This window comes from Hemitrygon akajei, chromosome 21 (assembly GCF_048418815.1).
Source record: "Hemitrygon akajei chromosome 21, sHemAka1.3, whole genome shotgun sequence".
Taxonomy (NCBI): Eukaryota; Metazoa; Chordata; class Chondrichthyes; order Myliobatiformes; family Dasyatidae; genus Hemitrygon; species Hemitrygon akajei.
This window is the reverse complement of record NC_133144.1, coordinates 44,572,985-44,600,738: the sequence shown is the minus strand read 5'-3', so window position 1 is coordinate 44,600,738 and position 27,754 is coordinate 44,572,985. Positions and strand designations below refer to the sequence as shown.

General features: G+C 40.6%; 1 protein-coding gene across 4 annotated transcripts in view; it reads left to right on the top strand.

The window, feature by feature from the left end:
* ccser2a (coiled-coil serine-rich protein 2a) overlaps nt 1-27,754 on the top strand; it is a 636,731-nt gene that overhangs the window by 42,583 nt on the left and 566,394 nt on the right. For all 4 annotated transcript variants that reach the window (XM_073025313.1, XM_073025314.1, XM_073025316.1 and 1 more), the window contains one exon: nt 21,042-22,528. In XM_073025313.1, coding sequence (XP_072881414.1) covers nt 21,079-22,528 — 1,450 coding nt within the window. In that variant the 5' untranslated portion in view covers nt 21,042-21,078. The remainder of the gene's footprint in view (nt 1-21,041; nt 22,529-27,754) is intronic.

The following is a 27,754-nucleotide window of genomic DNA, read 5'->3' as shown; positions in this document are numbered from 1 at the left end:
AAAATTGATGAGTAGTTCACAGAGGTCCAATGAAATTGTACGATAAATCAAGCGCACTTTCACAATTAAATTATTGTAAATCAGTCATTTGTACTCACCCTCATCAACATGGAAAACACTCGAAGAAAAGCATTGCGCTGCCTTTATGGCAGTTATTTAGTTTATAATATTTTCGCTTAGTAATTCATTTGTTAGTTAAAGTTAGAAGTGTTTTAACTATATTTGTTTTCTGTACTACATCGCGGGATGCTATGACGTCACACCCGGTTTTGCCGCGTCTTGTGGGAAAACGTCGGTTTGCGATAAACGGGACGGCGGGGGGGAGCGGCGGAGCCAAAACGCTGCTTTTAAGTTAAAGGCGATCAATAACTTTTCCTGGTAGGCTGCAGTATATATATTTTTTACCAGTCGTTAGGAGATATTGGAATGTTGTTCAGTAAAAAAGTATACGCAACGTATATTTAAAAGTAGCCGCGTTACAGGCACGGTTCGAAAAAAAGCATTTGCAATATGTATTTGTTTATGTTACCATATGGATTTAATTAAAAGTTAAAAAATCCTCACGTGTAATATCTTTCTGTGTAAATATCTCATATTACAACGTGGGACACCTGCGGCCGAAAATCCGGTGCGGCCTAAAATCCGGTGCGGCCTGTACAAGTAAAAAATTGATTTTCTTTCTAAAATTAGAGCCAGCGGCTTTTAATCAGGTGCGCTCTGTAGTCCGGAATCTACGGTACCTTGTATGTTCTACCTTGGTTTTTTCTTCCAAAGTGCAATACCTCACACTTGTCTGAATTAAACTCTATCTGCCATTTTTCAGCTCATTTTCCAGCTGGTCCAAATCCCTCTACAAGCTTTGAAAACCTTCCTCACTGTCCACTACACCTCCAATCTTTGTATCATCAACAAATTTGCTGATCCAATTTACTACATTATCATCCGGATCATTGATATAGATGACAAATAACAATGGACCCAGCACTGATCCCTGTGGCACACCACTAGTCACAGGCCTCCACTCAGAGAAGCGATCCTCCACTACCACTCTCTGACTTCTCCTATTGAGTCAATGTCTAATCCAATTTACTACCTCACCATGTATACCTAGCGACTGAATCTTCCTAACTAACCTCCCATGCGATACCTTGTCAAAGGCCTTACTGAAGTCCATGTAGACAACATCCACTGCCTTCCCTTCATCCACTTTCCTTGTAACCTCCTTGAAAAACTCTAATAAATTTGTTAAACATGACCTACCACGCACAAAGCCGTGTTGACTCTCCCTAATAAGTCCGTCTATCTAAATACTTGTAGATCCTATCTCTTAGTACTCCTTCCAATAATTTACCTACTACCGACGTCAAACTTACCGGCCTATAATTTCCCAGATTACTTTTTGAAATTATTAGTGTGGATTGGCTACAGAAAGCAGTAGTCCTAAAAACTGGTACAATTAATTTGGGTTAGGTATTGATTTGTTGATTGGGGTTGCTTGTATTTAAATTTGTCACTTTCTGAAATCCTACTAGCACTATTCATTATAGAAGAGATTTAACTGTTAGAATGAAATGAATTCTTGGTGAAAATCAATATAAAAGGTAATATTGATTTTTTTTTTAGACTGTCCAACAGCTGGGTAAAAATCTTCAGATCTTTGAAACTGTTGAATACTGCAGTTAGGAATAAATCGAAAAACCATTTAATACATAGCCCTATTTTACTTCTGCTCTTTCAAGTAGGTAGAGTGTTAATGAGTGCCTATGACCAAATTTTACACTCTTTCAAAGATGGTGATGATTCTAATGCATATTACAGGTAGTCCCCGAGTTACGAACGTCCAACTTACGGACAACTCGTACTTACAAACCGAGGAAGGAGAACGTCGTCCGCCATTTTAAGTCAGATCCTGACGCCGTCCGCCATTTTAAGTCGTTGCCGTTGATGCTGTGTTGAGTGTTTAACTTTGTATTTGCCTTAAAACTTTCTTAGATTCATGCTGACCCCACCCCCGTTCTGGTTGGCTAGTGGCGCAGTGAGATCAGCGCCAGGCTGGAGAACAGAGGTTTCTGAGTTCGATCCAATGACAGACTGCTCCCGTGCCAGGTTGATGTCGATCCAGTGACTCCCGTACCATCCGTGCCGGGTTGATATCGAGCTTGCAACTTGACCTCGTAAAAAAAAACTGCCACCTCCAGTTTAAATTCCCCCCAAATACAAATACCCCAAACCCAGCACAGCCCCCACTTGTCCCATTCAGCCTGTCTCAGTGTGGTGGTCGTTAGGACCCAGTGGACCTTGGGAGCCGGCGGAGCTCGGGACCCACTGCCCGCAATGTTTCTGTTCCGTTGACAGGAAGCGATCGCGATTGAAAATAAAGGGGAAATAATGAAGCGTTTGGAAAGAGGTGAAACGCCATCGATCATTAGGCTACAGTCGGTCAATAATCGGAACAATTTTAAAGGATAACAGATAAAGTGAGAATAATGGAGCATGTGAAAAGCTCTGCCCCGATGAAAGCTACAATTATTACTAAGCAAGGCAGTGGTTTAATTATTGGAATACATACGTTTCTTAAGTGTTTTATATGCATAGAACAGTAAAATATATACTATATACTAAGACAAACGTTTGACTAACTGACGCTAAATAATACTGGATGTACTTGTTCTGGCTTACCTACAAATCCGACTTAAATACGGACTCAGGAATGGAACTCGTACGTAACCTGGGGACTGACTGTATTGTTGTTTATTACTAGCTGTGTCTCTTGCTGAGTGAAAATTTGTCTAATTTGGCTAGTGCTAATTTATATATTTAAAACATCATTATTTCTGGATTAATAAATCTTGTTTGTTCAGTATAGTAGTTGAGCACTTAACCAAACACAAAAGAAGTTTGACAGAATATATACATTTCATTTTGCTTTGATTTGCAAATTAATAGCTTATTTCCATAATATACAATTAGGATATAATGTCAATTATTACAATTCTATTTTTAACATCTTCCCCTTTTGCCAGCTATTTTAACTATTTCCTTGGCTCCACTTGAGATCAATGTATGAAATCCTTATTCCATTCCTAGTTGCCTGAGCAATCTTTCTATGTTTATATTTTCTATCTACTTGTGAATTTAACCAGTCAATACACCTAAAATGACTCGTCAGAGGAAAACAAGCTCAGACATTGAGTTTTTGAGGTGTTTTTCACGAGCAATGAACTGATGTTACTGTCCTGTAAAACAGCGAATAATACTGCTTTTGAATATGAGGATTAAGACCAATTTCAATGAGTTATGTAGGTTTACGGGTACTATTGTTTAAAAATGAAATGACTACAGTGAACTCTTTTATACTAATTTAATGACATGACTTTTCCCAGGTTTCTTTTCCCATGCTGCTAGTCTCTTTAATACTATTTATAAATATGGAGAGGATCAAGATGGTGGCATTCATGGATGCAGAGGCCACTCTGGCTCCAACCAGCGGTGAAATGTCTTGTTCTGTTCATCAATTCTATGACTGAAAAAATAGAGCTGAACATTAAGAATACTAAAATCTATAAGTCTACCTCGCTAGTAAGAGGATTAACAAAGGTGCTGCACGGTTATGGATTAACGCAGGGAGCGAGCTCTTGCTCCGTGCTGCAGCCTACTACAGCTGCTCAGGGTAGCAATGCACTTGAATGCAGAAGCTTAGAAAGTATGCCAGTATTAAAGTGGATCCCTGCAGGTTCACACTCCCATTGATTCTACTCGCTAATGTCTGATTGCTGGAAAAAAAACTGGAGCATCTGCATCTCCAGCAGGAGATGAGGGGCTGTTGCATGCTCATCTTGACAAATATGCCTTCAGGACTTCATTCCAGACTTGGTCATCTAAGTCGAAGATGTAATCTCCTTTTGGGCAGACAGAAATGCTATGGCCACTTGTAAGACCCACAGAGGATGTCTATGTGTCTACATCGGTAAGAACTGGTGTGTGAATGCCTTGGTAGTAATGGCCCACTGCTCACCTCAGATAGAGTTTAAATGGTGACGTGCAGGCCCTTCTACTTTCTGAGGCAGTTCACCACCATTGTGATTATTGCTGTTAAGATCCCCCTCTTCCCAACCCCCCCCCCCCCATGCTAGTGCTGGGGAAGCACTGCAGAAGTTTCCCGTGCCATCTGTGACCTCAAAAACTTTCGCCCTGATGGTGTCTTCATTGTGGCTGGTGACTTCTATCACGGCAACTTAAAAATAGTACTGCCAAAGTTCTACCAGTATGTCAACTTTGCAACCCAAGGAGACAATATACTAGACCTGGTTTATACCAACGTTAGTGAAGCCGACAAGGCTGTCCCTTATCCTCACCTTGGATATTCACCCCACAAATCCATTTTTCTAATATCTGTCTACAGATCACTGGTTAAAAAAGTTCAACTAGTTTACGAAGAGACCAGGACCTGGTCAGAAGGTGCCACCTCAGCATTGCAGGACTGCTTCGAAAGGACTGACTGGAGCATATTCTGGAAGGAGGCTACCTATGATTACCAGGTTACCATTGATGAATATGTAGGATTGGTGACTGTTTCTGTCAGGAGAATGCACTGAGAACATTAATGTAATTAAACGCTACACTGCCAGGGCAAACCAGAAACCATAGCTGACAGCAGAGATTTGTGCACTGTTCAGATTGGGGCACTGCCTTCAGATTGGGAGATAGAACATATTTAATATCAGTAAAAGCCGCACTTACCCATGCTATCAGGAAGGCAAAGCATGAAAAAGCACAGAAAATTCACAGACACCTCTGTGACAACAGGGACATATGGCACATAGAGCAGGGTATTCAAACCGAAAGATTACAGGTTCACCCTGTGCGTGAATGACTGAGATGTCTCCCTTCCTGATAGGCTGAGTGCCTTCTGTGTATGATTTGATGCATTGAATGATGTGACATTGAGGAAAGCCCTCTCTTCCGCTGAGGAACAGGTACCCTCCCTGGCCCCAGCCAAGGTGAGGAGAATCCTAGCCAGGGTAAGCCCAAGCAAAGCTGTGGGGCTGGACAGCATAACTGGTTGGGTGCTGAGGGACTGTGTGGATCAGCTAACAGAGATCTTAATGGACATTTTCAACATCTCTTTGAAACAGTCCACTCTCCCTGCAGACTTCAAGGCAGTCACCAACATTTGAGTGTCCAAGACAGCAATGGTAATTAGCCTAAACCAGTACATCCAGGGAACTGACCTCAACAATCATAAGATCATAAGATATAGGAACAGTCTGTTCTGGCATTATATAATGGCTGATCCATTTTCTCCCTCAGCCCCAATCTCCTGCCTCTAGAGCCGCATGTGACAGCAAATTTCACTGATTCACCACTCTCTAGCTAAAAAAAATTCCTCATCTCCATTCTAAAAGGACACCCCTCTATTTTGAGGCTGTGTTCTTTGATCTTAGACTCCCCCACCAGAGGAAACATCCTCTCCACATTCACTCCATTGAGGCCTTTCAACATTTGATAGGTTTCACTGAGGTCATCTCCTCATTCTTCCGAATTGCAGAGAGTAGAAGCCCAGAGGCACCAAATGCTCATCATATGACAAGCCTTTCAATCCCGGAGTCATTTTTATGAATGTCCTTTGAACCCTCTCCAATGTCGGCACATCCCTTCATAGATAAGCAACCCAGAACTGCTCACAGTAATCCAAGTGAGACCTCACCAGTACTTAATGTTACATTCTTGTTTTTATATTCTAGTTCTCACAAAATGAGTGCTAACATTGTATTTGCCTTTCTCACCACAGACTCAACCTGCAAATTAACCTTTTGGGAATCCTTCATGAGGACTCCTAATTCCCTTTGCACTTCAGATTTTTGAATTTTCTCCCCATTTAGAAAATAGTCTATGCATTTTCAACCTCTCACTGCTATGGGTGGAAGTTCCCACTTGCTTCAAAAAGACAACAATTGTACCAGTGCCTAAGAAGTTTAATGTAGGCTGCCTTAATGACTATCGCCTGGTAGCACTCACATTCACAGTGATGAAATGCTTTGAGAGATTGGTCATGACTAGACTGAACTCCTGCCTCAGCAAGAACCTGGACCCATTGCAATTTGCCTATCGCCACCATAGGTCTATTGGCAGATGCAATCTCAATGGCTCTCCACACGGCATTAGACCACCTGGACAACACAAACACCTATGTCAGGAGGCTGTTCATTGACTATAGCTCAAGTTGCAGACCCTGGGCATCTGTACCTCCCTCTGCAATTGGATCCTTGACTTCCTAACTGGAAGACCACAATCTGTGCGGATTGGTGATAACATATCCTCCTCGCTGACGATCAACACTGGCGCACCTCAGGGGTGTGCGCTTAGCCCACTGCTGTATTCTCTATATACACATGGCTGTGTGGCTAGGTATAGCTTAAATGCCATCTATAAATTTGCTGATGATACTGTAGTGATGTGCTACACACAGTCTGTAAGTTGCACTCCAGACTAGTTTATTCAAATTTCGTGGCACTGGCTTTTACGCAGTTCCGTTCCCACCCTCTCCGGGCGGAAATAATGTCAGAGGTGCATTACAAAAGTCTTTTCCCACACGCGGGCTTTCTCCCCTTGCTGGTGAAGAAGAAGGCCCAGCGCCATTTTGGGGCTGGCCCCTCTGCCGACGCGTGCGCCATTTTGTGAGCTGGTTCGCCTGCGTAGAAAGTGGGTCGCCACATAACCCCCCCCACCCCCAGAACCGGCGATACACCCCACCAATGTCCACAGTCTGGATTAGTCTCTGTTTGGGCAGTCTGCCTCTGTGCCGTGGTGCCTGAACCTCGACCGGCTGTGCCAAGTCCACGTGGGCCGGTTTGAGTCGGTCCACCGTGACAACCTCCTCTTTCCCCCCAATGTCCAGAAAGTACGTGGACCTGTTGTTCCTGATCACCTTGAATGGCCCCTCGTACGGCCGCTGCAGCAGTGCCCGGTGTGCGCCCCTTCATACAAATACAAACTTAGTTCTGCATGTCTTTGGGTACGCAGGTCGGGATTTGACTGTGCTGTGAAGTTGGTACAGGGGCCAGGTTGCCGAGCCTTTCGCGTAGTCTGTCCAGGACTGCTGCGGGTTCTTCCTCTTGCCCCCTTGGGGTTGGTATGAACTCTCCTGGGACGACCAGGGGTGCGCTGTACACCAGCTTGGCAAACGAGGTGTGCAGATCCTGTTTGGGCGCTGTCCGGATTCCAAGCAGGACCCAGGGAAGCTCATCCACCCAGTTAGGCCCTTTCAGGCGGGCCATGAGAGCCAACTTTAAGTGACGGTGGAAGCGTTCCACTAGTCCGTTTGACTGTGGGTGGTAGGCAGTTGTGTGGCGTAGCTGTTTTCCCAACAGGCTGGCCAGAGCCGACCACAGGCTGGAGGTGAACTGGGCGCCTCTGTCGGAGGTAATGTGGGCCGGTATCCTGAAGCGTGCTACCTAAGTTGCAGTCAGCGCTCGGGCACAGGAATCGGCGGTGGTGTCGGTGAGTGGGACCACCTCTGGCCATCTCGTGAACCGGTCTACCATAGTTAAGAGGAACCGCGCTCCTCGCGACACTGGCAGGGGCCCCATGATATCCACATGAATGTGGTCGAACCTCTGGCAGATGGGTTTGAACTGCGGCGGGGCTTTGGTGAGCCACTGCACTTTGGCTGTTTGGCACTGCGTGCACGTTTTGGCCCACACAAACTTGCTGGAGACCATCTGGACAGTTGTCCTGATAGATGGGTGCACCAAGCCATGTAGCCACGTCACACAGGAGGGTCCTATCACCTGGGCCTATGAGGAAGTCTTGCAGCCGCAAACCCGAGACTGTGGTCCTGTAGCTGGGCATCTCGTCGTTTGCCTGCTGCGCCTCCGCCAGTGCTGCATAGTCCACCCCCAGGGACAGGGCCTGGATAGCTGGTCTGGAGAGTGCGTCCGCCACGACGTTGTCCTTCCCCGAGACATGCTGGATGTCCGTCGTGTACTCGGAGATGTAGGACAGATGTCGCTACTGGCGGGCCGACCAGGGATCGGACACCTTTGTGAATGCGAAGGTCAGCAGTTTGTGGTCCGTGAACGCAGTGAACCTGAAATGCCGGATTGCCAGATACAGTGCCAACAGCTCCCGGTCGAAGACACCGTACTTGAGTTTGGGTGGTTGTAGGTGTCTACTGAAGAATGCCAGGGTTTGCCAGCGCCCTTTGATGAGTTGCTCCAGCACCCCAACGACTGCTGTGTTGGATGTGTCTACTGTGAGGGCGGTTGGAACGTCCAATCTGGGGTGCACCAGCATCGCGGCGTCTACCAAGACTTATTTGGCTTTAACGAAAGTGGCTGCAGCCTCGTCGTCCCAAGTAATGTCCTTGCCTTTACCCAACATCAGGGTGAACGAAGGGCGCATGATACGGGCTGCTGAGGGGAGGAAGCAGTGGTGTAGAAGTTCACCATACCAACGAACTCCTGCAGGCCTTTGACTGTGTTGGGCCAGGCGAAGTGGCAGATCGAGTCTACCTTGGTGGGCAGAGGTGTTGCCCCGTCTTTGGTAATCCTGTGGCCCAGGAAGTTGATGGTGTTGAGTCCGAACTGGCATTTGGCCAGGTTGATCGTGAGGCCGAAATCACTCAGGCGGGAGTAGAGCTGGCGGAGGTGGGACAGATGCTCCTGATGACTACTGCTGGCTATGAGGGTGTTCGTCTAAATAGATGAACGCAAAGTCCAGGTCGCGTCCCACCGCATCCATTAGCCGCTGGAACGTCTGTGTGGCATTCTAAAGGCCGAACGACATTTGGAGAAATTTGAACAGGCTGAACGGGGTGATGAGTGCTGTTTTGGGGATGTCTTCAGGGTGTACGGGGATTTGATGGTATCCCTGGACGAGGTCTTCTTTGGAAAAGATGCTTGCCTTGTGCAGGTTTGCTGCAAAGTCCTGTATGTGCGGCACAGGGTAGTGGTCTGGAGTTGTAGCCTCGTTCAGTCTGCGGTAGTCGCCGCATGGTCTGGAGCCCCCGGCTGCTTTAGGCACCATGTGCAGAGGGGAGGCCCATGGGCTGTCGGACTGCCGTATGATCCCCAATTCTTCCATCCTCTTGAACTCCTCTTTCACCAGGTGGAGCTTGTCCGGGTGGGGAGCCTTCGTGCGTGGAGGGTTGGTCCCTTGGTCGGAATGTGGTGCTGTACTCCATGTCTGGGCTTGGCTGCCGTGAGCTGCGGTGCCAGAACCAATAGAAAGTCCGCCAGGATTCTGGTGAATTTGTTGTCAGACAGCGTGATGGAGTCCAAGTGTGGGGCCAGCAATTTGGCTTCACCCAGGGAGAACGTCTGGAAAGTCTTGGCATGGACCAGTCTTTTCCCTTGCAAGTTTACCAGCAGGCTGTGAGCTCGCAAGAAGTCCACCCCCAGGAGTGGTTGGGCCACGGCGGCCAGTGTGAAGTCCCACGTGAGCCGGCTGGCGCTGAACTGCAGCTGCACTGTGCAGGTGCCATAGGTCCATATTGTGCTGCCGTTTGCGGCCCTCAGAGTGGGTCCTGACTCCCTGTTGCAGGTGTACCCCATCGTGGGTAAGACGTTGATTTCTGCTCTAGTGTCGACCAAGAAGCAGCGTCCCGACTGTTTGTCCCAGATGTACAAGAGGCTGTCCTGGTGGCCAGCCGCCGTAGCCATTAGTGGCGGCTGGCCCTGGCGTTTCCCAGGAACTTGCAGGGCGGGCGACAACGGTGGGCTTCTGTGCCCCACCGCTGGTGGTAGAAACACCACTGTTCGTTGGCCTTCTCACTCCTGCCTCTGGGTTGTGTGCGCTCCGTTGCTGGGCCTGGTCTGGCCTGCTGTTGGGCGCGTGGTTTGGTAATCTGTCCCATGGATACCATGGACTCTTAATTTGTTAAGCAGCCACATGTGTGGCACCATGTCAAAGGGTTCTGAAACTCCAAGGACACAACATCCACTGATGCTCCTTTGTCTTTCCTGCTTGTTATTTCTTCAATGAATTCAAACAGATTTGTCAGGCAAGATTTTACTCTTGAGGAAATCATGCTGACCATGGTCTATTTTATCATGTGCCTCCAAGAACCCTGAAACCACATCCTTAGCAATCAACTCCATGATCTTCCCGATCACTGAGGTCAGACTAAGGGGCCTATAGTTTCTTCTGCTTCTTTCCCTTCTTGAAGAGTGGAGTGTCATTTTCAATTCTCCATTCTTCAGGACCCATGCCAGAATCAATTGATATTTGAAAGATCATTAATGTCTCCACAATCTCTTCAGCTACCTCCTTCAGAATGCTTGGTGTGTTGGTCCTGGTGAATTATCTACCTTCAGACCTTCCAACTTGCTAAGAACCTTCTCCCTAGTAATGACGACTTCACACCCTTCTGCCCTCTGACACACTCGAACTTTCGACATGCTGCTAATGTGTTCCACTAGCAAAATTCTGATTCAGTTTGTTTGTTGTATCCTTGTGCCCCATTACTACCTCTCCAGCATCATTTTCCAGTGGTCTGATATCTATTCTCACTTCTCTTTTACACTTTATATATCTGAAGAAACTTTTGGTATCATCTTTAATATTATTGGCTAGCTTACCTTCGTATTCCATCTTTGACTTTTTAGTTGCCTTCTGTTGGTTTTTAAAAGCTTCCCATTCCTCTAACTTCCCACTGATTTTTGCTCTATTATGTTCTCTCCCTTTGGTTTTTATGTTGGCTTTGACTTCTCTGTCAGTCATGGTTGTGTCATCCTGCCTTTAGAATACTTCTTCCTCTTTGGGATGTTTATATCCTGTGCCTTCCAGATTCCTCCCAGATATTCTAGCCATTGCTTCTTTGCCATCATTCCTGCCAGTGTTCCTTTCCAATCAATTTTGGCCAGATCCTCTCTCATGCCTCGGTAATTCCCTTTACTCCACTTGTAATACTGATACATCTGACTTTAGCTTATCCTTTTGAAAGTGCAGGTTGAATTCTATCATTTTATGATCACTGGCCCCTAAGGGTTCCTCTAATTTAAGCTCTCTAATCAATTCAGGTTCATTGCACAACATGCAGTTCAGAATAGCTGATCCCCTAGTTGGCTCAACCACAAGCTGCTCTAACAAGCCTTCAGCTCAGCACTTAACACAATCAACTTTTCAGAGGCTGGTGGGTAAAGAGTCCTTGCTGGGGCTTAACACTCACTTTGTAACTGGATCTTGGACTTCTTAACAGAAGGACCTCAGTCAGTCTTAGTTGGCAGAAACATCTTGAGCTTCACCATGCTGAGCTCTAGTGCTCCTCAGGGCTGTGTGCTTAGCCTGCTGCTGTTCGTGCTGCTGACACATGATTCAGCTCAAATTGCGTCATTAAGTTATCTGATGATAACAACCTAACCTGGACCCAAAATACTTCCTCACTAGTCAAGAAGGAACAGCAGCATCTACACTTTCTGAGGAGACTGAGGCATGTCCCTGTCCCCATTCTGACAACTTTCTACAGAAGCACCACTGAGAATGTCCTTTCTGGCTTCATCATCACGTGATACAGATGCAGCAAGGCATTAGACCGCAAGACCCTACGGACGATAGCCAAAACCGCTGAGAGGGTCTCTGGTGTTTCCCTCCCTCCAGTTTTTCACATTTACCTGGAGCTTTGCAGAGGAAGGGCCTGAAGTATTGTTGAGGTTCCCCCACCACCCATCCCCCAATTCCTTTGGCCATTTTCAGGAAGGAGGTACAGAAGCATCAAGACTAGGACTATGTCAGCTTTTACCCTCAAGTTGTGAGACGAATGTATACCCTGTCACCACCGAGGTTTTGTCACTAGGTCAACATACTGCATATTATTGTTTACCTGTGCTGCATGTATTTTGAATTGTATTTTATTAACTTAATATTTTGGTTGTGTGTTGTGTGTATTATGTTTTGTGAGTGCGTTGTGGTTTGGAGGAACTTTGTTTCACTTGATTGTATATGTACATTCAGATGATAATAAACTTGAACTTAAATACCTTTTGAGTCATCTTAGCATTTTTTTGTTATACATTGCTGAAGTCTAAACAATATTTTGAAACCACCTGCATCTAAATAGTTTTATTATCAGCGCAAAGCTTTGGATTTTGTCCTTTCAACAGTTTTGGAACATCACAGTCGCATCTTCACAATTTTTTTGTAGACCAAGTGCTAACAATGGTTGTTGTTTTGACTTCAAATTTATTTAGTTATTTTTCTGTTTTTATGTGTTCTATCCCTTTTTATCATATTGTATCACAAATATCATCGTGTCAGTGAGATTGACTAATCTGATTGTTTTATTCTCAGGCTCGTTCCCTTAACACGTTTTCTCGGCTGCCTTTACTATTATGGCCATTCTTTGTAATTTATCTGCTTTAATGAATTATTGAGAATAGATTACATTGTTTTGCTGGTTTTACTCCTTGATTCTTCAATTTACATTAAACGCCAGAACCCCAGGAGAACAATTGAAATAAAGTCTTGATATTTCCAGAATGATCTCTTTTCTTTGTAGTGGCAAAAACTTTTTCAGTTTTTCATTCAATTAAAGCCTTCTATAATAGTTTCGTCTGTTCATGTGCTGAATTTCTGTCCTGTTTTCATCCACCTTCAAAAGCAGATTTTCTTAAAAATTATTTTAAAGGCTCTTTAAAGTAAGTGAAAGCTTGAATACTGCATAGCGTGTTATAGTCTTAATTTTACAGGCTTTTCACCTTGTCAGACTTCAGTTCCTTCCCCAGTCTTCAAGTTTTCAGAAACTGGGCTTGGTATGACCTTGTTTCTATTTCATGGTTTATTTAATTTTTCTCTTACCCTTTGTGGTCTCCTCAGTGGGGTTTAGTTTCCCACTAAAGGAGTGTACATATGTTACTGAATTTTTTTTAAGAGATGCTGGAAAATCACAGACTGCTCTGCATTTTCCTTTTCAATCTTTGGCTATTATTGTTTGAAAGGTATTAAGGTATACATTATGAATTAACTGTTTATGAATTAAGAGTTGGCCTTGCAACAATGCAAATACAGGGCATAAAATGTCAGATGCATATTGATTCATTTTTGACTGGTGTTTTCCCTTTTACATTTTTTGCACCTGTTGACTTGTCTACTAGATTGCTAATGTTACAATCCTTTTAAATTAAGCAAATAATATAAACTTGTATTCTAATATACAGCTAGTGTGTAATGTAGTTAGAATAAGAATTGTTATACAGTACTTGAATATAATTTTAAGACTTTGGGGTTACTCGCTTGAATTCTACACAACTTGGCTCTTGGTTGTAAAATATAAATTCTTCTGTTTCTTATATAACATTTTAGTAAGATGAGTACGCACCTCAGCTTTTCTCAGTAAATTGACTTTGTTTATTTGAACATTTACTGTGAAAGTCAGGATAAATATTGTGCATGTTTGATTGACAAATTATGGCCTGCAACATTGTAATAGTTCTGTTGATTGACAGTATTAAAATTGATCTTGAACACGATTAATTACATTGTGAATTGTAAAGCCTGGTTTATACTTCTGCATCGCCTCTATGCTGTAGGTACCACGTACCCTATGCCATAGGGTGACGTATACCTCCCCAAAAAAGTAACTCGCAAGTCGTGGCAACACAGACTGCAACTGTGATTAGTCTGCTTGGTAGCATCGCATTTGCTCTTACGCATTTCCGATTGCTTCTTCTCTGCCATGTCTGTACACCAATGCGAAATAGAGGAATCAAATCACCAAATGTACCTGCCAACATGCAAAAATGTTTGAAATGCATTTCCTCGTTCATGTCTCTTACGAGGAGACATATAAATATAGCAGAAGTATAAATCAGCCTTTAGATGTTAATTGTAATGTATATTTTGCTAGTTATACATTCTACACAAGGACCCAAAGATTAACATGGTTTCTCTTTGATTTTCCTGAAACAATGCCTTTCTTACAAGGTTGGGAAGCTATAATAAGGCAAGAGAATTCACCTGTAAATAGGCAATTAAAATACATGGAGACACCAAGGGACCTTGGAGTGGATATCCTCACATAGATAAAGGCAGCAGTTCAGACCAATAAGAAGTTTAAAATGACATTCTTGATACTTCAGCTGATGAAAAGAATGCTAGAGCAAAGAGGGTATGCTTCAAATGTACACAATACACAAATACAAGGGATTCTGCACATGTTAAAAATCCTGAGCAACACATACAAAATGTTGGTGGAACTCAGCTGGCCAGATAGCATCTATGGAAATGAATAAACAATCGACTGAGATCCTCCTTCAGGACTGGAAAGGAAATGGGAAGAAAATTAGGGTTGACATCTCTCAAAGAGACTTTGCAGTGGAGCAGCAGCAAACCATATTTTGTAGATGCTGGAACTCCAGAGCAACACACACACACACAAAATCTTGGAAGAACTCAACAGGCCAGGCATCATCAGTGGAAATGAACAAACGGTCAACATTTCAGGCCGAGACGCTTCTTTAGGACTGTATACAATACTTCATAGAGCTATCTAGTTGAGTTAATTACCATCCAGTTTACTTGTAGTCATTAGCAAAATGATGAAAGTGCCACTTTTGGTGCTGTCAATTGACATTTTCTCTCCAGTAATCTGTTCACTGATGCCTATTTTAGCTTTAGACAGTTCTAGTTATATCACAGTCTCAATCCAATTGTGTGCAGAGAGTTTAATTTCAGGCTTGTCTTGTTTGGAGGACCCTTCACATCAAGGCAGGGGTTGACCAAGTTTGGCATCAAGAAACTTAATAGAACTTAAGTTATGGGAATAAAACCTGGAGTAATAACTTGCACAAAGGAAGATGAATAAGGTTATTGAAGGCCAATCTTCCCAGTTCAAAGACATAAACTGCAGAGTTTGTTGGGTAATATTCTATGTACAATCAACTTCAGCTGCTCAATCATTGACTTCCTTTCATAAGGCTAGAAGTGGAGTTGCTTGTTAATAATCTTGCAATATTCAGTTCTGTTGACAGTTTTTCAGCAAATGAAGCAGTCTACATCTACACACAAGATGTAGGCAGCTTACAGTCATGGACTGCTGTGGCAAGTAAATTTGTGTCAAAAGTTCCAAGCAATGATTGATTCTAAAGCATGAAATCATCTAGCTCCTGATATTTCATGGCATTAACGTTCTCAGGTTGTCCACTATGAACATCCTGAGGCCAACATTAACTAGAAACTCAAATGGACAATCGATATAAATACTATGATTGCAAGAGCAATTCTGAGGCTGAGTATTGGCCAGCAAGTGACTAATCTCCTGATATCAAAAGGCACAAGCCAGAAGCATAATAGAACACTCATCACTCACCTGTCTGAATGTAGATCCAACATAAGATTTGACATTGTCTATTACAAAATAGCCTACTTGTGACAGAACCCACCCCCCTCACACTGACAATAGCCCCATAATTCTCTATTCCCATTATCCCTGTCTGGCAATGCTGAGGTTATGCTTATTGGGTGCACATGCTAGGCTAATATGCAGCATGGGCACTTTTGTTTGTATTTGCACACTCAAGGACAGTGGCATTCTTTGACGCATCCTATTTGTTGATCCCAGATTTCAGGCAAGGGGCCGACGAATGGGCAATGTGTCCTTTTTTATAAAAGAAAAGTTGCCTGTTTGTGTTGGCACATGCTCTGTGCTGGCTCAGTGGAAAGCTCATTTTGAGGATGCTCTGTGCTGGCTCCTGGAAAATGGTTAGTTATTGATTGGTGGTGTTGTACAACGTCATTGTGATGAATGTATTAGAAGACATGTATGATTTTGAAGAAGCATATGAATTCCTGTATTTTGTTTTTTGTGTGTAATTATTCAGGTTCATGGTAACAACTCTTTCCGCATTCCAAAGAATGGACAATCTGTTTTCTCCTAGAGTAAGCAGATCACTACTTAAAAGTTGATTTTGGTGTAAGTGGGGAGGAGAGAGAGCATGTGGTAAGGTGAGGTGTATTATTTCAGACTAATGGTTTGGGTCTGTAGTCCTAAAGCTCTGATGGTATATATCTTCATTTTCTCTTTTGTTATTTTGTCTTTTTTTTGCGCAGGAAATAATTTTGTACTTTTTTTTCCTAAAAGTTTTTCACCTCTGGCACACTATAAACACCTTTGGACTAAATGTGCAATTGCAGCCTGCCATCTAATTTTTAAAGTCCACAACTTCATAAGGGGATGTGGCACTCACAAAAAAACCACGATCTGACATACACTTAATCGATTCTTTAACCATGATTAACAGCGGTAGCTGTTAAAATGCATTTGTTAGGAATTGCCTTGGTTATTTTGGTAGTACTTTCCAAACTTATGATATCTACCACCAACAGGGACAGTGGCAGCAGTACTTTCATGTTTTCTTCTAGGTCAAACACTTAAAAATGTATGACCACACTTTATATTTACTTGATCTAAATCCTGGAAACACCAATTTAACAGGTTTATGCAAATACTTATATAAGGAGATTACAGCAATTCATGCAGGTGGGTCATCGCTATCTTTTCTACAGCAATTAAGACCAAGCAATAAATGAGTGATCTTGTCAGAGACTCCTAGATCCTGAAAAGTAAATGAAGGGAAATTGTTTGTCACCACTTCTGCTTTAGAGTGGATTAAAAGCTGCGTATCCTGCAGTGAATAGCTCCATATTTGACATAAAATGCCTTTTTATCATTTGCAGGATTGTGTTGGAATATTTTGCTAGGAGAGTGAAAGGACACTAAAGCTCCACATTCAGTGCAAAGTAGATTACTTGAATAATACCCAGCACCACTTGTGTCATTCAGTCTCTCTAGGCCTCTACTTGATTACAGACCTTGTGTTTTTTCGGCCCCAGTGTTTTTGTTTTATTTCTGACTTTTCCATGTTCTTATGAAACATTACTGACTAAAATGTTAACTTTGATTCCTTCTCCTCAGGCACTGCTTGCCTTGAATTATTCCACCAGTTTCTGTTTCTATTTGAGTAATCTTTACTGCCAGCCATTAGGATAATATTTATTATGACAAAATTCCCTTTGCAGATTTGGTATGTGGATTCTTTTATACTACACCAATATAAGCATTGTTGCTGTTGATGAATTGACTAACTTGTCTTTGGCTAATCAATATAAAGCTGGGCAAAGTACAAGGGGATCTAAAATGATTCAATGGTAAATTGTAATACTCATCTTGTATCATTGAATATTTTCAGTTAAATTTAATGGAACAGTACAAAGTATGTCAAATGGAGTTAACTGTTCTGAGTATTTGCAGCAAATTACAGAAGTTGGAATGGGAATTTTTACATTGTGTTCTAAGAGTTTCTGATAAAGCTTTCTAATGTATGCATTTGATTTTGCTGGTGATATTTGATGCAGAACTGATTCTGATTTACACATAGCTGTTTTAGACATGTTAAGTAATAGAGTGGGAAGCAATGTGCAATTTAATATGGCTTTGAATACCCCAATAAAATCAGAAATGAGAATATGCAAGCTCATTTCACATGTCTCATGGCTGCAGTGGGGGATTTAGAGGGAGAAGTTGAGTTAATACATTGAAAATGTGTTTATGAAGGCAAATTAAACTTGCTGTTAAGCAAGCTGATATCTAACCCCAGTTTGTCAACTTGCCTGATAAATGTAATAGTAAACAAAATCGTTATGCTGATTCTATAATATGAATTAGGTAGATCTATCCCAATTACTTAGATTAAATGAAAAAATCAAACCGAGGCTACTTTGCTTGATAATTTTTGGGAATGAACAAAAGTTATATAACAAGTAAATGCGAGATTGTATTCCCTGGGTATGTCTGGGTGTTATTGTATGTCTATAATTGCACCAGAAATTAATTTTTAAAAAATTAGAAAGTTGCATTGAATGAATCAGCTTTTTATTATTCATTTTACTAAAATAAAGCTACTTCCAATAAGTTAACAAAAGTGATATCAGTTCCCAGGGATATGATATACCCAATTTATATGCCCAATCCCTTTATCCTGAGGAGTGAACCTTTGATTATCTGGACATAGACAGCTGTATTTGCCAGATTTCCTAAGTGTTCAGAATCTGTTTTTAATGAATGTTATGACTTTACTGGCCTCATGCAAAGTGTTCCAAAGATTCACCACCCTCTACGTGAGGGGAAAGGGTTCTCATCTGAGATTTAAGTGGCCATATTCTAGAATGTGACCTCTGATTCCAGATTCCTCAGCAGTGGGAAAAATTGTGCATGGTTCTGCAATTTATCTTAAATGACAGATGGAATGCTCCCCAAAGGTGATTTGGGTTAAAGCTTAGGCAACTAGAAATATTGTATTCTGATAATTGCTTTCACTGTGGTCAAAAGCAGAGAGATCCCTGTATAGTTGCTGTAATTTGGCATACTTCCTTTCTTGATATCACAATTATGAAGTCTCTGGGGTCTTTGCCCTTACTGTTCTTTTCCCTGATGTGAGAGGTGATGCTCTGACTGTGTCTGACATTCCTCTTCAAGTTTCAAAACTTAAGGGATGCTATCTGCTGTAGTGATCTTGTTGATTTTCGGTTGACAGTTACCTTTCCATTTTGTTCATCTGGGGTGTTGGTTAGAGCAGAAGGGATGGAGTGCTTTGGGATAGTATTAAGGGCACTTGTAAGAAGGTCAGTCTTTGTTATTGAGTTCTTTGAAGCACACTTTTATTGGTGTTAACTGTGTTGGTTCTTGATGCATTTTCTCCAGTTCAAAAGATGCAGTGATCTAGCTGGTAAATATATGGGTGGTTGCCAAGGCTGTGGCAGTCTCTTGCACCTGGAGAACACTTATAGGCTTTCAATCATGTACTAATCATTGGGTTCAGCATTTCTTAAGAATACTGAGTTTATTCCAGATTTACATTGCACCAAATCCATTTGTATTAATTTTTTTATCGAAGTATGGAAACACGTCTGACTGTAGCAAAGCTAGCATTGCTGATCATGTGCAATTGTCCTCAAATTGTGTGGCATATGAACATTTTGGAGAATAGTTAAATATTTGCCATGTAGCCTTTTGGTCTGGCATGTCATATTAATGTGACTGAATAAAGAAGAAGGATTTTGTTACTCAGAGGGAGTTAGTTAGAAAGTAGCTTTTTTGACTATTCTGTAATTTTATGGAAGCCGTTACTGATGGTAGCTTTTTCATTTTGGACTTAATTAATGAAACTTCAATTCCTGAAGGATGGGGGATGGTCAGGCAAAAATGGATTTGAAGCAAAGGTCAGGACATTCATGACACTAGCTACAAAGTAGGCTTAAAGAGCAGTTACTGTATCCAGTGCTCCCGGTGTGGCCTCCTGTATATCGGTGAGACCTGCCATAGATTTGGGGACCGCTTCGCCAAGCACCTGTACCTCTGACTACCAGAAAAAGTGGTCTCTCCCTGTGGCCACCCATTTTAATTCCACTTCCTATTCCCATTCCAACATGTCATTCCATAGCCTCTTTTGCTATCGTGATGAAGCTACACTAAGGTTGGAAGAGCAGCACCTTTTATTCTGTTTGGATAGCGTCCAACTTGATGGCATGAACATCGGTTTCTCAAACTTCTGGTAATGGCCCCCAAATTCTCTTCCTTCACCATTTCCATCCTCTCTTCCCCTCTCATCTCCTTGCCTGCCCATCACCTTCCTCTGGTGCTGCCCCCCCTTTTCTTTCTTCCATGGCCTTTTGTTCTCTCTTAACAGATTCCTCCTTCTCCAGCCCTGTATTTCTTTCACCAGTCAACTTCCTAACTCTTTATTTCACCCCCCCCCCCCAGTTTTCTATCACCTTGTGTTTCTCGCTCTTCTCCCCCCATCTTCTAGCTATTGACTCCTCATCTTTTTTTTCTCCAGTCCCGATGAAGGGCCTTAGCCCGAAAAGTCAACTGTATTCTTTTCCATCAATGCTGCCTGGCCTGCTGAGTTCCTCCAGCATTTTGTGTGTGTTGCTTGGATTTCCAGCATCTGCAGATTTTCTCATTTGTTTAAAGAGCAGTTATACTTATTTGTGTTTATATTTATGAACTTCTCAGAACAGCATTAGATGGGCATTAATACAACTTTGGTCTTAGTGGCTGCATCCTGAAAACAAAACAATTTTTTAAATTGTTCAGCAGCATAAAGTCTTGAGCAGTTCTCATTCTGGTTGTCACTGGAGATGATTAATTTAACATTTAAAATCACGAAAACCTCAACATGGACTGCTCTGAATGGACAAATTCTGCAGAACCATCAAGGTTCAGTTGGCTTTGTTTTTTGTGCCCTTACAGGTCCTACAGAACAGAAAACATGCCATTTTGCCAGTCTAGTCCATGTTGAACTATTACTTTGCTGAGTCTCATCGACCTGGACCTGTACTGTAGCCCTCCATACCCCTCCATTCCATGTATATCCAAATTTCTCCTGAAGTTTCTTTTTATTAGTGTGTCATACTTTTTACTTTGGAAATGGCTGTGTTTTGTGGTTGGGTCTGATAAGATATGTTTCTATCCCTGACTTCAGATGGGGGTAACTGTAGCTTAATTCTATTCACCCAAGACACTGCAGACGCCTGTTGTTACTCATTAATGGTAGTTGATGCCATCTTTGGTATTTGTTTGTGAAGAAACTGTCTTCACTGCATAGAATAATAGAAATAATGCACATATTTTATATGCATTGACATTGTCAGATATTACTGACTACACAAATTGTCAAGATAACATATGAGCTGAAATTTAGGTAGCTTCAAGTTTACATCATTACATTGTGTACTTCAAGTTTACATCATTACTACAGTGATGAATTTTGAGTTTGCAATATATGTTTCTTGTTGTACAAGGTAAAGTAACTGGAGCTAAAAAGTTGAATGGAGTACTATGATCTGCAAAAATATTTTATAATAGATTATATATTTTTCATTTGTGTTTTTAACATGTGGGTCAGAACTATGTTTCACAAAACTATTAATTGGTGTAATCATTATTAGGAAAACTGGGTTTAATTGTGGAATATTATTCTCTGATGGGGTGAAGGATACGTATTTAAAATATATTACTGAATTTATTCAATTTGTTTGCTTTGTAGATTGCAAGAACTGTGAACTGGAAGTGTCTGCCAGCTAATGGAAGGAAAAACACCGAGCAAATCTGCTTCTGTTTCGAGATTGCCCAAGTTTGGCGGTGGAACATCTAAATTAAGTGAGATTCTTCCTCAACCTGAATCAAATGGAGCCTGTGTTCGCAGTGTCAGTGCTTCCAGCAGTTCAAACTTTGATTCCAAGCAGAATGGAACTGGTCGTTCAGGTGCCTTTTCTTTCAACTGGAAGAAGTCTGGTAAAACTAAAGGTGGTGGACAAGGAGCAAAAAACCCAGTTAGTTCCTTGTCTTGTTCTGTTATGAATGAAGCACATGCTAAAGTTGAGAGAAATTTTTATTCTAAAGTTCCTCTTGTCAAAGATCACACAGACTTGGGTTTTAAGAGTAAATCTACTGCAGCATCCAGCCATCAAAAGAAGCATCAATTTGTACCTTGTGTGAAAGAAAATAAAATGCTTGTCACGAGCTCAAATCATTCCTCGAAAGGAAACCATGGTAAATTACAGGGAAAGTCATTCACAACATCTCACATTTCAAGGTCCCAGTCATTCGGTCACTTTCGTAAAACAGCTTTAAAGATGTCTGATCAAGAAGAGTGTTTCTCTGCATCAAGCAGTTCAAAAGGAAGTCTTAACCAATCTACAGAAAGCTTGAAGAACTTATTGGAAGAGAACATTGTTAGGTCACAGAGCTTTTCGTATTCCACACAAAGTAACTCCTGTAGTTCTGATGTAATACCAAGATCTTTGTCCTTTTCAAAGGCTGCAGATGTTTCTAGACCTTGTCTGAAGCAGCAAATGAGGATAAGTCTTCCCTTGAAATCAAACGCTTATCGCTATGGGGCAAGGGGTGCAGATAGCCCAAGCACCGCTGAATCACTTAGTAAAAGTGCTTCTGCTAGACTATGCTTAAAAGTACCATCATCTGCTTTGAAAAAGTCTCAGCTTCCTACCTGCCTCACATCTTCATTTTATACTGGTACTTCTGCTTCTAAAATGTCTCAGTCTTCATTAATTAAATGTAATAGGTTGACCACTTCAGGAACAGCAAGCAATGTAAATTCAGTATCTGATATCATAAAAGAAACAGATGGAATTCCAACTCTTGTTGGAAGTAGCTCAAATAATGTAAATGTAAATATTGAATACATTGCTGATAACACATTAAACAGTAATGCTATAAGTGAGAAAGCTGATCTTGGAGCTACTGAAGAACTTCAGTCATCTTCTGCAAAAGATATTGATGATCCAGAAGGAATTATCTCAATTTATTCCAACAGTGATATAATTAATAATAGCGAACAGTTAGCAAATTCTGGTACTGAGTCAATTGAAATTTTGGATAGCGATAATTCTATTTCCACAGAAATTCCTGATGATCTTTACATTCCTAATGAGGCCATGTCTTCAGAAGGATTAGAGGAAGCTCTAATTTCGACACATACAGGCACGGAATGGATGGATACTGGATTCTCTGGTGTGTAAACTATTAATATTAAATGGTGTATATATGTCTTTTCAATAAATGTATAACACAAGCATGCATGCAGTTTTTATATTAGTATTTTCATTGGTAATTAAAAGTTAAATGCAATGTTGAAAGAATTAACTTTTTTATTTGACACCTATGCAAAATGTGCTTTTGCTGACCAGCATTTATTTCTACCACTGTTCAAAAATTGACTCATCTTTAAATTAAGGACTTTATGCAGCCAGGAGAACCTTTAAACTTGTAGCAAACAGTTTTGCAAGTACGTTCTGCTTTTATTTACTTTTCAGTACTTTGCATTTTAGTCAGGAAATTTGATTGAATAATAAGGATCATAACTTTATTTAGAATGGCATAGTAATGTTACTGAGTCTCAGTTTATGATGGTGTTGAAATAACCTGTTATTGGATTGATGTGAAGTGTGCTTGCTAAGATAAATCAATGGAGTCTATGACTGCTCATTCCTTGATAGTTCAAGCAGTATTTGTTCCAAGTTTTTTTAAATGGTTAAAGCTGATAATTAAATGAATTAGATATTTTTTTGTAACTAAGGACTGTTAAGAATGGATAATGATAATATATGTTAACTTCAAGGTATAAGTGCAGGTGACTTTTGCATTATGGTAGTTCAGGTTACAGAAATTTTCTCTTTCAGAATTCACAAATTGGTACTTGAAAGTCTAAGATCCAGAATAAAATTTGCTCTCATTCACATAAAATGTAAAAAAAACAACTATTTTTCATATACTGAGGATGCATTTTTAAGTTACAAAAATTGTGCTGAGCCTTATTCTCTAGAGAGCAATAATTTTGTCATTTGTGTTGCTGATGCTTTTGGAAAACTAGATATGAGTCAAGTTACATGATTATTGTGATGTGTGTACACCAGATTTTGGATGAGTTCCCAGTACTAATATGCACTATCATAGTTGCATGCATTTTTTACCTTGGGAGGTACAACATTTAAGTTTTAAATTTTGATGGTAAGATATGTGCCTAATGTATGAACAATATATGTCATGGTCATGTCAGTATATTATTTGCACCAAGTCCTTGAGTTGGATAAACACAACTCAACAGAAAAAGGAATGGGGAAATTAAGGAAATAAGTCAATAACATACAAGTTGGAGCAATGGAGACTTAAAGAATTTAAACCTGAATAGAGGATTCAGAAAAGGCACTATTCACTTTTAAGATTCATAAAAACTGATATCATGTTATTTCTAGGCCCAGCCTATGCATTATTGCGGTTCATTACTGTAGTACAGTGTTAGCTAGTACGATTCCCATACTCTAATCACACAATGACAATTCCTGTTATTAGGGTATGGCATTCAATGGGGTAAAGTTCAGAATCTTCCCTTTTTAATGGTCTTGACCACATTTGAAGAGAATATACTCTGACAAAGCAAACAAAAACCTTCTTTTAATAGTTTTATACTTAATATTTTTCTGTTAATATCGGCAAAAGTAGGACCAGGAAAGACTTGATTCGCCTACCCTGTTACAATAGGTGATAACTCTCTAGCAATTCCTTCATTTATTTATCCAAGCCTTTCTCTATCTTCACTGCTTCTGCAGATCAATTCAAGCATTAATTGTATCTGCATGTAGTGATATTTCAATCTGTGCAGTATGTGTATCTTTTATTTTCTATACTTCAAATATGAGATTACTGTTTGCAGTCCTTAAAGTTGAGTAAATCTTTCTGAATCTTCCAAAATAAATGGGCCTAAATTCTTCAAGTACTCCTTCATTGCTTTTAAATTTTTAGCATGTATTTTTTGTTCATCATTTCCATTTCCTTTCTAACAAACTTGTTTATCCATTTTATGTTATTAACTCATCCATCTGTGTTTCCAGTAATTTACCAAAATGAGTATTTCTCTCAGCTGTTTTTTCAAATGAATAATGTGGAAATTACTCTAAAATTTGTTTACAAGTCCTGGTGTTGCTGGCAAATTAGTATTTATTGTCTGACCCTTGAAAAGATGGTGAGCCTCACCTTAAAGTGTTTGCTTCTGATAAAGGAAATTGTGCAAAATACTTGAGACAACAGAATTTGCTCTACAATTGGATGAGTCAACTTTTCTGGCTGCATAAAAGATATATAAAGCATGGTTCAAGGGTTATTATTTGCAAAGGGACTAGAAACAGATGCAAAGAATGAGTGAATATTTTGGGTCGAACAAGTTCTCAAAGCGATGGACATTCTGCTCATCAACATTCTTGCTTGTGCAACAGATGGGGCACCAATAGTGACAGAATTCCATCGTGGGGTTATTAACTTTCTTGAAAAAACCTGTACGTAACATTTACCATTCACTGTGTAATTCACAGACAACGTCTTGTTGCACAATACTTAAGCAATCAGCTGCATAAATCACAGCTGTAAATCAAGTTCCATGCTGTCACTTCTCGACTATTTTGTGAACTTTATGATGACGATGATAAACAGTTTGAATGTTTGCTGTTGATGGAATTCAGATGGCTCTCAAAAGTAACCTTCTGAGATGATTTTATGCACTTTTTGAAACCGATAAAATTCTGCGAAGGCTTGAATGCTTCATTCAGTAATCAACTCAAAAATATTACGCATGATATTACTTTATCTGAATTATTCGGTTTAATGAAATCAGTCTTCAATTGCAAGGAAGTTACGTGAAACTGATCAAAGTCAAATCAGTTGGCTCCATTTTTTCTGTCCAAGTTAACTATTTAAGTGCAACATTGGCCATCGTGACCTTTTCCAATTTCTGAGTCTCTCTCAGTTGAAAGAGAAAGTAAGTCTACCAGCTCATTGTCAAGTATACTGTGCCCACCTGGGTGAGCTGCATAAAGACATGTCAGAGTGATTTCAGGATCTTCTCCCAATCCAAATTCTAGATTTGGTAATAAATCTATTCCTGAACACTTTTAATGAGGAATTAACAAGAAAGGTGGAGTAAGAACTGATCTTGCTACAAAAAGATGGAGCTGAACCAAGATTCAAAAAATCATATCAAGACTTTTGGTTGTAGAAAAAATTATCTTGTATTCTGCTGAACTGTGAGAAAAGGTCAAGATGTTCTCTATTACCTTTCCACATCCTATGTTAATGGAGCATGTTTTCAGTGCGGTTGCTCAACATCTTTCAAAGCAACGAAATAGACTAAATTATTGAACGTGGGACTCCTGAGTGACATTCAGCTTGATGTTGAGAAGCTGATGTCACTGCAACAAGCCCATCCTTCTGATTGAAAGGCGAAAAATTAATGAAGTAGTGAATAGTTGGACCACTAATGTAGACTCAAAAATGGTTGATGAAAATTGTTTCTACTGTCATTAAATAAAATAATTTTATTTGTAGCTTTAAATAGGTTGGAATTTTTTGCGATTATTTGTTACTACTTTTAATTTTCAATTCCTATTTTCTTTCACTGTGCATCATAAATTAAAGTTATTTATAGTTATTATGTGATGGCTGGAAAGGGAGAGGAAGGGATGTGGTCTGGGAGCCAAAGGGGCAGTAACCCAAAAATTTTGGGAAGCACTGTTGGAGACCAATAGATCATGACTTATAATGTCTCCATGTCATGATGTGTATAACTTGGAGAGCTTTTCCTGGATGTGATGCTTTTTTCTTCTCAGTGTCTTTTACTCGAGTTTTTAAAAACATTATTTTCTGTGTATCCTGTACGAAATCCTCTTGGATCTAGTCCTATTATTTGTTCTCTGCTTTTCAGTAGTCCTGTAATCTAAATGCTACATCAAATACTGATAGAAATAGGCCATTTGGCCTAACTAGTGCATTCCATTGCTTTTGCTCACCTCAATCAGGTCTTCCCTCGTTTTGTTCAGTATGTCTTAATTTTTTTTTTCTTTATATGCTTTATTAGTCTCTCTTTAAACATACTCTTCAAATATTGTGGTTGCCAGTTACAAATTCTCACCAGTCTTCAAGAAGTTTCTTCTACACTCCCTAACAGATTTCTCTTTGGTGTGTTCTAATGGCCCAAGCTTGTGGTCTTTCTCACAAGTGTAAATATTCTATCTGGATTCACTCTGGGGAAAAAAAAACACTTTCAGACTGTTTATTGGATCAACTCTTAGCACCTCATTTTTGTGAAGAAATCAAGTATTTTCATGCTCTGTTGATTATATACTTTTATGTTTCTTTTATCCTTGTAAATCATCTCTGCATCCGCTCCTGTAACTTTATAAAGTAAGGCAATTAGAAGTGTACTCATTATTTTAAATGTCAAGATTGGAGCATAACTTTACGGTTCTGTTCCTCCAGAAGTTTGCCTGGTCTTACTTTGCCTTTCATTAAACACCTTTGCTAACACATAGTGTGATTTGGGTGTACGTATCAGTATTTGATGATTCCTTTGTTCCTTTCCCCAACTCAACCCATTTTCCTAAAATTAAGCAACTTCACTATTCAAATCACCAAAATGTACTTTATCACATTTCTGTGATTAACTTAATTGCTCATTGTATGTTTTTATTGATGTAATTCTATAGTTAGTTGCAGTTGCTCCAGCTATTGACTCCAAGCCTGCCCTCCCATCCACTCCCCAATTTGATATGCAAAATTAAAATGTGTTAATGATGCAAGAGTTTAAATCCTTCAAATCATGAAAAGCAGTGATCACAGCATTGATGTCTTTGGCCCTCATTTGCTACATCATTCCAGTACAAGACCATAAGGTACAGGAGAAAATTGGTCCATTCAGCCCATCTGGTCTGCTCTACCTTTCCATCATGATTGATTTATTATCTCTCTCAATCCCATTTGCCTGCCTTCTTCCTGTAACCTTTAACTCCCTTACTAATCAAGAACCTATCAACCTCCGCTTTAAATATACCCAATGACTTGGTCTCCACAGCTGTCTGTGACAATGAATTTTATTGATTCATCACCCTCTGGTTAAAGAAATTCCTTCAAATAATTAGTGTTGACTTCCACTCTGTTCTTTGTCAGATTGCAGTTCATTCACCCAGTTGTGCCCTGACTCTGTTCTCTGACTTTATTTGTTAGTCTTTTATGGGGTGCCTTAGTTCAGGGCTTTGAGGTACATTACCATTCTCTTTATTGCCTCTTCAAAAAAAATTAACTTAATTAAGCAAGGGACTACCTTTTAAAATCCACATCGACATGCTCATATAGAGATTCTGTTATTTTTCCTGCTGATGTTCTGCTTACTGGTTTATAATGCCTGGGACACAT